Source organism: Salvelinus alpinus, chromosome 1, assembly GCF_045679555.1.
Source record: "Salvelinus alpinus chromosome 1, SLU_Salpinus.1, whole genome shotgun sequence".
Taxonomy (NCBI): Eukaryota; Metazoa; Chordata; class Actinopteri; order Salmoniformes; family Salmonidae; genus Salvelinus; species Salvelinus alpinus.
Genome location: NC_092086.1, coordinates 56,359,876 through 56,371,952, shown reverse-complemented (window position 1 = coordinate 56,371,952; position 12,077 = coordinate 56,359,876). Strand labels below are relative to the sequence as shown.

The 12,077-nt window shown below is 42.3% G+C and overlaps 1 protein-coding gene across 4 annotated transcripts in view; it reads left to right on the top strand.

The window, feature by feature from the left end:
- Window positions 1–12,077, top strand: part of brd4 (bromodomain containing 4) — a 68,007-nt gene that overhangs the window by 19,940 nt on the left and 35,990 nt on the right. For 2 of the 4 annotated variants that reach the window (XM_071410495.1, XM_071410487.1), the window contains exon 1: window positions 5,796–6,496. The exons of the other annotated variants lie outside the window; for them this stretch is intronic. In XM_071410495.1, coding sequence (XP_071266596.1) covers window positions 6,393–6,496 — 104 coding nt within the window. In that variant the 5' untranslated portion in view covers window positions 5,796–6,392. Of the gene's footprint in view, window positions 1–5,795; window positions 6,497–12,077 lie in introns of those variants that run through there. 4 annotated transcript variants of the gene reach the window in all.

The window sequence follows — 12,077 nt, the reverse complement described above, 5'->3', positions numbered from 1 at the left end:
TTGTTTCTGGAGACAGATGGCTGGATGATTTACCGGGGGGGGGGGGAAATTAACTGTCTTCTGGGGAACACTGTAGCTGAGTCACACTCTCCCTCAAACACACAAAGCCTTGAATGAAATTACCACTTGCTTACAAGTGTTTTATTGTGCTTGTAAAGCAAGGGATGCCATTCTGTTAACTTGTGTGGGAATTCCATGATTCCACAGTATATTGTTGGGCAGTACGGTAGTTCTTCCTTTAAAAGTTGCGCTGTATTTGCAGCACAGCTTGTGGGCTGCCGCAGAATTCTATTGCACGCTATTTAAGTGTCAGTCATTGTTGCCGTTAATGCTAGTTAGTGCTAGTTTGACCACCAGAGGGCATATTTGAGAAGCATTTGACTGTTTTTAATATTGGCTGTACTTGAGTTTAAAACCTTTTTTTGTAAGAACATAGTATATTGGATTGACTTTAAGAAAATTAGCTTAATTTAATTAATATTTTGGTGTTTCTATTCCAATAAAAAACGAAATCCTCAGGGTTTCCGTTAGGAAAATATGGCGCTGTACAACGTGACCGGTCGGGAGTAGGCTACTAAGTGACTCATTGATTTATCAAGACCAATCCCCATGCTTGTCTCGGAGCAGCGTGAAACGGTGCTGAAATAGTTGACCACACGCGGGTAGGCTATTGCTTCAAACCCTGTTATAACAATTAGATGACTTTGGGTGTTCCAGTAAGCAACAATTTGTTGCCTTCATTAGCCTACTTTATTCTGAAAAGAACTACAGCACAGAGAAGAGAAATGAGCCTTAAATAATTAAATAAAGCGATTGAATTCACAAATGCATTTGACTGCTTTTAATATTGGCCAAATAATCTACCGTGGTAGAAATGTTATTGAATTCGATTTATTTTTATTTTTATGCATATGTTTATTAGGCTACTGTGCAGTCTGAAAAAACCAACAGGACAATGAGAATACGCCATAATTCCTCTCAAGAGAATTAACATTACGGGTACACCAACTGGTTTGCTAATCACACAATTGTACAAAATGGTAAGGGAACTGGTGAAGAAAGTTAGCCCCTCTACATACACCATTTCTTGTATTTATATAACAATAGCAACAGGAATATTATAAGTGAAATAAGTATTTGTTCTGACTTACATTTGGTCGAAAACACACACATCAAATTAAAACAGTCTGATCTTCACAAAAGCCAACCTAAGAAATACATGTTGTTGGTTGCCATGGTGAATAATCCAATAATAATTGGTAGGACACATTAAAAGGAACATCAGAGTTTACCGGAATCTCTAAATGAAAATATTGGCAGATCAATAAAATGTACTTGTACGGTAGTAGATCAAATTACATTTTGAGGATTCTAAATTAATATCTAAGGGGCTTTTATACAATTATACTTCAGGGTTAATAATAAATTAAAATATCTGTAGGGGTTGATGCATTTCTTTGTTGAGGCAAATCGGGTTTTAGAGTACTTAAGCATCGAATACATTGCAAGTTTGCCCATTTTGGCCTTCAGGCAACACATTACAATAGTACTCAAATCTGACTGACTGCAGCATCTACAGTGGTACAATATATTATTGAATTCGATAAAAAATAACTGTTTTATAATGTATATGTTTATTAAGTAGACTTGCTTGTCTCAGAGCAGCGTGAAACAGTGCTGAAATAGTTGACCACACGCGGGTAGGCTATTGCTTCAAACCCTATTATAACAATTGGATGATTTTTGGTGTTCCAGCAATCAACAATTTGTTGCCTACTTTATTCCAATATTTTGTTCATTCAGTGATATTTATTCCCATAGTAATTTGTTTTAGTTCCATCCAAATGTGTTAGAAAACAGTGCATTTGGTGCACTCTGTAAGAGTCTATTGTCCTGCTGATAGCCCGTCAAGGGCTTCTTTTGTATTCTTAAAAGAACTCCAGGCCTAATAATGCTTAAATAAATCGACTGCTGGTCTTCACTGTATGCTGCCAATTTTTACATTGTATTTCATTTCCAGCGAGACTATTCAAGCCAACTACTCACTGATGTTTGAAGATGATGAGCGATCGGCAAAGGCAATCAACATCGCTCTAATCAGTCAAAAGACAGTTGAAGAAACTTAGGCCCATGTGAACCTTCATCAGATCAACCGCAACATGTCTGCTAAAGCAATTTCATTCATGAATGCATTTGAACGTTTTTAATATTGTGATAGTGAAGAGCAAAAGAATCCTAACATTTCCAAATAAAAATCTGATTTATCAAGACCAGTCCCCATGCTCTTTCATTCAGCAGTAATAGTATTCATAATAATCATCATCATCATTGGATAACCGATCGGGTCTCAGAACTCATTAAAGATATACTTCTCCTTAAGGACCAAAAAATGTACAGCTGTGCCATATAGATTGCAAAATAGTTGGGAAGAGATTTTCGATGTACCGATTCCACGGCACATGGTTTATGAATTGACAGGCAATTTGTTTGTTTATTATAACCTACCGCAGGCCTAAAACCTGTTTAACCTTCTGAATTAATTATTATATTGAAGATAGAAGCTGCCTCTTAACTTCTTATGGCTGGGGGGCAGTATTGAGTAGCTTGTATAAATAAGGTGCCCAGAGTAAACTGCCTGCTACTCAGGCCCAGAAGCTAATATATGCATATTATTAGTAGATTTGGATAGAAAACACTCTGAAGTTTCTAAAACTGTTTGAACGATGTCTGTAAGTATAACAGAACTCATATGGCAGGCAAAAACCTGAGAAAAAATCCAACCAGGAAGTGGGAAATCTGAGGTTTGTAGGTTTTCAAGTATTTGCCTATCCAATATACCGTGTAAAATTTGGTCCAATTGCACTTCCCAAGGCTTCCACTAGATATCAGCAGTCTTTAGAACCTTGTTTCAGGCTTCTACTGTGAAGGGGGAGCGAATAAGAGCTGTTTGAGTCAGGTGTCTGGCAGAATGCCATGAGCTAAGTCAGGCGTGCGGCCGTGAGAGCGAGCTCTGTTCCTTTTCATTTCTAAAGACAAAGGAATTGTCCGGTTGAAACATTATTGAAGATTTATGATAAAAACATCCTAAAGATTGATTCTATACATCGTTTGACATGTTTCTACGAACTGTAATGGAACTGTCGTCTGAACTAAGTGCCTGCGCCTTGTGAATTTGGATTTGTGAACTAAACGCGCGAACAAAAGGGAGGTATTTGGACATAAATAATGGACTTTATCGAACAAAACAAACATTTATTGTGGAACTGGGATTCCTGGGAGTGCATTCTGATGAAGATCAAAGGTAAGTGAATATTTATAATGCTATTTCGGACTTTTGTTGACTCCACAACATGGCGGGTATCTGTATGGCTTGTTTTTGTCTTTGAGCGCTGTACTCAGATTATTCCATGGTGTGCTTTCGCTGTAAAGCTTTTTTGAAATCTGACACAGAGCTTGCATTAAATAAAACTGGTATATATTTTTATTTTTCACAATTTTCTTTAGCCAATTTTGGTCTTTTTAATGCACGACCAACAGACAAGTTCCTTACTTAAATTGAAACCAACTTTCTATGGCTTGTTTAAAAAAATAACAATTTTTTGGAGATTTTGTTTTCAAGTAACCAAAAGTGATCGGTTGTAATCTGAATAAAGGGAAAAGGGCCATTCTTGAACATGGGGTGAGACATTCATACTAATTTGTAAATAAAGCCAGTTTGTAATTTAGAATGATTTAATTTCTGTTTTTAGAGGGAGAGAAACCAAAAGCCCACCATGCTTATTTTTCGATAAATCGTCCGTCCACATGTGAAGTGAAATTCCTCATTGTATTTACCCCAGTTCTAAAATAACCAGCGACAATTTTATGTTGTTGTTGCCTAATGTAGGACTCTAGTGCCAGAGAAGAGACTATGACTGAAAACGCCTCCATTCATTTACGAAAAGATTGTCAATTTGTGCCACAGTTTAGACTACCGATAGATCAGCGTTCTAACTCCCCCTTGTGATAGTGTGGTGCAATGACAGAATGCCACCATCTACCACTAACGGTCGCAGCATAAACTCGTAACTTTTAAAGGAAGAACCACTATGTTTGAACTTTGTCTCATGCCAAATTTCTCCCCTGTGTCTGAGTTGATCAGTTTGTTGTGGGAGATGAATATCCACTGTCTCCCGTAGGATTTTTTCCCAGCCAACGGCGCAGTCTCCGACCAATTTTTTTGAGGCCTTACTATTGGCCGCAGAGACAAAATGTTGGTTATTTTAAAGCAATTCTACACATTTCTCTATGGTTTACGCCGTGTTCTTATGCTATCTGAGTGATAGTGACTCAAACATAACCAAATCAATTGGGAGCCCCATGGCATTTTGAGAATTTTAGATTATCCTTGTCTAGTTTTTATTTTGGTAATATATATTTCTCAAAGGATATCTTATTTTAAAATATATAGTGCCATCCGTTTTGTTACCAAAGCCCCATATAGTACCCACCACTGCACTCTCGTTGGCTGGCCCTCGCTTCATATTCGTCGCCAAACCCATTGGCTCCAGGTAATCTACAAGTCTTTGCTAGGTAAAGCCCCGCCTTATCTCAGCTCACTGGTCACCATAGCAGCACCCACCCGTAGCACGCGCTCCAGCAGGTATATCTCACTGGTCACTCCCAAAGCCAATTCCTCCTTTGGCTGCCTTTCTTTCCAGGTCTCTGCTGCCAATGACTGTCACAAACTGCAAAAATCACTGAAGCTGGAGACTCAAATCTCCCTCACTAGCTTTAAGCACCAGCTGTCAGAGCAGCTCACAGATCACTGTACCTGTACATAGCCATCTGTAAATAGCCCATCCAACTACCTCATCCCCATACTGTATTTATTTATTTATTTTGCTTCTTTGCACCCCTGTATCTCTACTTGCACATTCATCTTCTGCACATCTATCACTCCAGTGTTTAATTGGTAAATTGTAATTACTTCGCCACTATGGCCTATTTATTGCCTTATCTCCCTTATCCTACCTCATTTGCACACACTGTATGTAGACTTTTTCTACTGTATTATTGACTGTATGTTTGTTTATTCCATCTAACTCTGTGTTGTTGTTTGTGTCGACCTGCTTTGCTTTATCTTGGCCAGGTCGCAGTTGTAAATGAGAACTTGCTCTCAACTAGCCTACCTGGGTAAATAAAGGTGAAATAAAATAAATAGCTCCATTGTCTTTTCTACTTTATATCTGGTTTTGTTTGACACTGAAAATGCTTACCATCCCACATTTTGTATTAACAATTTAGCAGCGGCGGCCCGTTGGCCTTGTGAAGAAGGAATGGATTGTTCGGTCCTCCCCCTCCTTATAGTATTGTCTTACATATTATCTCTCTCTCGTTGTTTCTATTTCTCTTTGCATTGACAAAAGCCCGGCCGGCGTGGATGCTTTTGTATTAGTCTAGACGTGCTGTGTGAATGTGTGTGTGGAGCAGCGTGGTGGGGAGAGAGGGAGGGATGTAGGGGGGGAGAGGGGGGAGGAATGGAGGGGGAGCGAGAGCAGTAGATAAGGTAGCCTTTGGTTTGGTGGGGGTAGGCAGGCGTTGGTTCACAAGATCAGCCCGAAAGGAGAACGGCAAGTGGGGGAGGGGCAGGGTGAATTGGAAGGAGGGAGGGGGTGGGGTGCCAAAGGTGTGGGGAGAGAGAGGGAGGGAGAGAGAGAGGGAGGGACCTCAAGCTATTGAGGGGGGAAAAGGGAGGGGTGGAGTGAGAGCGTAGGGAGAGGGAGGGGTAACGAGCTGTGGGCTGAGACTAGCGCTCAATGAGGAAGCGGAACAGCAGAGCCATTTTCACCGTTGAATAACCACCGCACGCCGTTTGCTGTGTGTGTGTTTTGAGAGAGAGAGAAGAGCTACGGGAGAAAGGGAAGAAGCAAGCTCTCCTCCTGGATAATTTTTTTTTTTTACCGGAGCGCTGTCCTCCTTCCTTTCTCACTCTTGCTGCTTGTGAGTGGGGGAGGCCCGGGGTGGACACACACAATGGGGCGAGGAGCCTGTGGCTGCTGGGCCGTTGTGCTGCTGCTGAGAGGGGGAGGGGGTAGAGCGAAGGAGACCGGCACACACAGCTAACTCAGCCAGCCGGCTTCAGTCAGGCCTCCACGGGCATAATCTTACCCCGATCCCTGGCCCTTTTCTGTTTTTTAAAAACATTTTCAAGGAATACCCATCACTTAAGCCTGGATCAATGGATTAATCATGTGTGGATTATTGTGGATGGATTTTGTGAAACGGAACTAGATTGGAACCTTAAACAGAACCGATCTCTCTTCCTGTGTTTGTGGGAAAAGGAGAGAAAGGGAGCCAAACTTCTCCTGTTATTTTCTTTTTTTTTGCTTTGTGTTGAGGGAAGCTTCTAGATGGATTACAAGATGCATGCCAAGTCTAACGATCTGCTGGATTTTCAGACTCTGGATGCTCTTTTGGAAAAAATGGCACATTTTTCTTCTGTCTCTGTGAAAAGGTAACGTTTGGCCGATACAGATAAATAAAAAATTAGGCTTCTCCCATGTTTCCCATTCAAGGGAGACTTTCTCATAATACTAGGCTATTCCGTGTTAAATACACGGAACAAAAATATAAACGCAACGTGCAACCATTTCAAAGGTTTTACTGGGTTACAGTTCATATGAGGAAATCAGTCAATCGAAATAAGTTCATTAGGCCCTGAACTTTGGATTTCACATGACTGGAAACGCATATATGCATCTGTTGGTCACAGATACCTTTAAAAATAAAATAAAATGGGCCTCAGGATCTCGTCACAGTATTTCTGTGCATTCAAATTTCCATAGATTGCAATTGCAATTGTGTTTGTTGTCCTTAGCTTATACCCGCCTATACCATAACTCCACCACTACCATGGGGCACTCTGTTCACAATGTTGACATCGGCAAACCACTTGCCCACACGACACCTAACAAATTCTATAAAACGACGTTGGAGGCGGCTTATGGTTCAGAAATTAACATTCGATTCTCTGGTAACAGCTCTGGTGGACATTCCTGCAGTCAGCATGCCAATTGCACGCTCCCTCAACTTTAGACATTTGTGACATTGTGTTGTGAGGAAACTGCACATTGTATTGTCCCCAGCACAAGGTGCACCTGTGTAATGATCATGCTGTTTAATGAGTTTCTTGATATGCCACACCTGTCAGGTGAATAGATTATCTTGCCAAAGTAAAAATGCTCACTAACAGGAATATAAACAACATTTAAGAGTAATACGTTTATTTCTATTTTTATTCAGTGTACATATACTAAGCCTACAGCTTGCATTTGTACTGTATGGAGGACACCTAATCTAAAACATGAAACCGAAACAGAAAGCTGCAGTTTACAGAGAAGTCTTTGTTTGTGGGCAACTTTCTCAAATATGACCTATTAATGTGTCATTTTCTCTGATGTAGCTTATTAATTTAAAGCCTGTGGAAATTGTTGGTTTGTAGGATTGCATTATTATCCACCATTCTGCCTATAACCCTCCTGGTGGGAGAGGTGAGGGGAGAAAGAGTGTGTTGTATTTGTTGTGGCAGAATGGGTTTTTTTGGGGGGGGGAAACGTGTCCTGATTCCAGGAAATGCCTTGGTGAATGAACTGGTCCGGTGAGTTCAGCCCGGGTGGGAGGGAGGGAGAAGGAGAGCAAGGGGTGTCCTTTGGCTCCAGTTCTCTGTGTTTTTGTTTACTAAGTGACTCAGTGACTCGTACGTGAGTGTTGTCACTCTCTCCCCTCCATTCTTGGTGTGTGTTCTCCTCACCCTTTCGTCCTGGCTTTTTGCCCACTGTAAACACAGATTGTTGTCTTCAGTATTGAATCTTTTCGCTCCTGTTGCACACCACCCTGTGTGTTTGGTCCACCTATGGTCAGTCAGAGAGAGAGAGAGTCACTGGGAGTGTTTCACCACAGTGTTGTGTGACTTGGACTGAACACAAACCTAACCTGATTTAATGTAGGCTTGTCACCAGCAGCAGTCTGTGTGTTAGGGTTGGGCTGATAGACTATATGATAATATTGACTATTGGTGATATTTGAACTTTCCAATTCAAAACTGTGCAGTCGTATCAATATGTTCAACATGAAGTCTAAACAAATAACCCCTTTTTTTCCCGTCATAAGTGTATTTTTTTTATGAAAAGGCGACTGACTATAAGATCATAAATAAGCACAGTGGAATTATTTTTTCATTAACAATGCAACACGGTAATATCAGATATCGGCAATATTTGGAGTAGCATATCGTGGAATACGTCTGCCCAAATATCGCCCAGCCCTAGTGTGTGGGTGGTGTTGCCTCACTCACAGCCAGAGAGAGAGAGGAAGGCTCTGAACAGTCAGACATGACGCATACCTCTGACTCAGTTGCCCCCCCCCCCCAAATAAAAGGCGTTTTGTGGCATGCCAGATGTGTGCGTGAGCCTGCATGCACGTGGGTGAGAGCAGTTCTCCGCTGAAGTGAGAGGTAGTTAGCGTCCCTGGTCCAAAGTAGTTCGCTATTTAAGGCAGTGTTCCCCCAATTGGTGGCCTGCGGGTGGTTTTATTTGCCCCCCCCCCCCCCCCCCAGTTTTCAAATATACTTTTTTTTTTTTGCTTTTTCATTGTTGGAAGTAAGATAGTAAAAACACCAGGAAATCATCTCCAATTGATTTTAATTGAGCAATTAAGCAAGGTTTGAAATGTTTTACTCAAATATATCTGTTTGGGCTTCTTGTGGTCAATTTGCAGTCTACTAATTATTTGTAATTATGTTCCGGCCCCTCAACCACCCGCCCAAGACTAAATTGGCCCACGGCTGAATCTAGTTGATGATCCCCGATGTAGGTAATGGGGCGTTATTTGGGACACAGACACAGCCTAATTCCTGGCCAGGCTGACAGAAAGCATGCGGTGCCCATTGCAGACCCCCACTGGGTGAAGATGTGGCGTCACTGTCTGACGCACAAAATACTGTAGGTGCCACAGATGCTACCTCTCTTGGACTGACGGAAAGAGTTCAAATGAAATAGGCTCGGCCCATTAGTCTATAGGCCGTGTATTTCCCTCATCATCAAACCAATAGTTTGTTTCTCGAATGTTTGGGAATGATTCAATTCAGATTTTTGTGGCATGACTAACATTCACTATAGTTTGTGTCCAAATATGAAATTCCAGAATGAAGAGTGCTTTTGATTGCCGATAGAACAGTGCACTAGACCCATCTGGTGGCTGACCTGCCTATACTGTGCCCCTCCCCTCTCTCTCCATCCCTTGCTAGCTCGCTATAAAGATTCCTCGCTAGCTCGCTATAAAGTACGGCAACTAATCAGTCTCCTCCTTTCCAAAAGTAAAGAATCTTAGGAGTCAAATCCTAGCGGCATTGAATTTTAACACTCAGAAATGGTGGTCAGTGGGAGTTGATGTTCGAGGAGTCGTGGAATCAGTTATTTTTGGAGTCTGCTCTCCACCACTGTCATCGTCGTTAAGTTCGAAAAATGGCAGAGAAAGGCAAGTGACAGCAGCGAAGTCCTGTTTGGCAATACTGTGAAGTTAAATGAGAAGGAAATGCCAACTTTGTGAGGTGGAGTTGAGGTCAAGTAATGGTAGTACAGGTGCAATGCTTAACCATTTGAAAGGGAACGCACCATGAGACCTAAACCAATGCTGGCAGCAGCGCAGCTGCATTGTGAATTCACATAGTTTTTTTGTGAAAATTCTATGTAAAAAATGTGTTTTGCTGTTTAAACATCAAGGACATTTTTCCATTTGGTCACATCCCTAGTCACAAGTAGTCATTTGGGACCTACTCATAGCCGGATGTCTCTTACTGCCTGGTGTGTGGAGTGGGATCCTCTGGCCTACGTTCCTACTGGCTGCAGCTACCTCCCCTGTAAAACACAAATTATTATTTACTTTCTAGATGGAATAGATTAGCCTAGTAGATACAGTACCTCTATTTTGTAACCTAACATGAGGTGTATGTGTGTGTGTGTCCCAAATAGCACCCTATTCTCTGTGGTGCTCATTAAAAAGTAGTGCACTATATAGGGAATAGGGTGCCATTTAGGACAAGTTCCCCCCCTCTGGTTTTCAAGTGTCAGTCACTGGCAGAACCTGATTTCCTGGCCTCGCCTAGGCCTCTCTGTAACCAGAGCCACTTCCTCCCTTCTTTCACAACATTCCTCGGCAGTCTGTGGTGATCTATGTCCAGGTCAAAGGTCAACTGTTATTCCAGAGCCCAGAGCAGTGGGGGTGTGGTGAGACACACACACACACACACCGGTAGGCAGGAAGTCAGCCAGCGGCAGCGTTTATCTTCACCTCTTGTAGCAATCTGCCTCTGCTGAGTCGTATTTACAAAGTGCATCAGAGTTGGAGATAGTGCTGATCAAGGATCAGGTCCCCCAATCCATATAATCGAAAACTGATCCTAGATCAGCACAGCAGCACTCCGACTCTTGAGACTTAGTGAATACGGGCCGTGGTATATTAAGTAGGTTGTAAAAATGTGTTGACCTTTTGGACCATAGCAGGAAATAATTTGTCATAGCGATTTATGTTTTTAATGCTGTCTTTTGAAGTGTAGTTGTGTAATGCACCAAGACAGAGCCCCCCCCCCCAGTGACAGAACTATCAAAACCTAACCCATACGGGCTCTGTTTAAACGTAGTGCACCATGTAGGGAATAGGGTGCTATTTGGGATGCATCCAGACTGGGCTAACTTTTCTATGGATGCTGTTAGTCAAGAAAAATGATAAGGTCAAACCCGGAGCCGACTTAGTTTAATCATCAGCAGTCACAATGGATGTGTTTTGGCCATCAAGCCTTATTCAGCGACTTTGTCAGCTACTCAACTAGCCACTTCCACTCCTGATGAGATTAGTGTTTTTGACATTTACATGTCCATTGTCTGCTGGACTACCATTGTGTACAGGTCCCTCTTTCCAATTGAAACCAAACCTGTGTTACTGTCACTTATCAGGCCGAAGGTGTGAAGGTGAGAATGGGCCCAAGTTGACCTGATTAGGGAACACGTCTCAAATAGCAACCTATTCCCTATAGTAAGCTACTCTTGAAATGGTCAGAAGTAGTGCACTACATAAGGAATAAGGTGCCATTTGGGATGCCGCCTAGGTGTAAAAAAAAAAAAATTAAAAATGAAAGGGGGGGTTGCTAAAAAAAATCTCTTCAAACATGGGAAATCGCAGGAAAACCTGGTGAAAGCCAACAGGACTTGTGTGGCCTCTCTTTGCCTGAGCTAATCATGTTTGCTCAGTGTCATCTTATCTGGTCAAATAGGTTCAGTCAGCAGTTGAGGTTTTAAATTATCGCAATAAACTAGACCCAATAGTGGAGCAATAGACACAGTGGGGAGAAATGGTGTACTTTGTACTGTGTGTGTGTCCTTGGATTCCCTGATTGTTGTTGCCTGGCTGTTGTGAACCATCTGGTGGTGCTGTGTATACGTCGGCAGGTTCCTAGTTCCAGAGAACACTGCATCCCGAACCAGCTGGAGCATCAGCCTGGTGTTGTGGCTAGCTAGAAGCTACCTAACGAACAGCCTCTGTCCCCATAGAGGGAGCCCTCCCGTCTGTCCCTGAGCTGTCTGCCTGTACCTGCCACAGACTCCTCCCCCATCCTCTGTCCTCCTCCTGTGTCTGTAAGAGCTGGGTGGTGGTGTTATGTTTAAAACAGGGAGAGAATTGTCCTGGATGTGTCCATTATGTCCAATGAGGAAACGCTCACTTTCATTGCAAACACAAGCAACACATTTTCAAATGTTTTCCGTTGTGTGCCCCAATGAACACTACCCTGTTTGTGGAGGACCTGTCAGTTCCTTCCTTAGTGGATGTCATCCTCCTGTCTGCTGCTACTGCTGCTTGTTCCCATTGTCTGTCCCTGTCGGCCTCTTCTGTACTGCAGCCTCAGTCGACCACACACAGCCTCAGTCGACCACACACAAACACACACACTGTTTAACACGCAATGAAAAGGCATGATTTTTGGCCAAGATAATTGTAAGACATGAATCAGTGATTCGTATTGTCCTTCAGATTTCTCAAGAGGC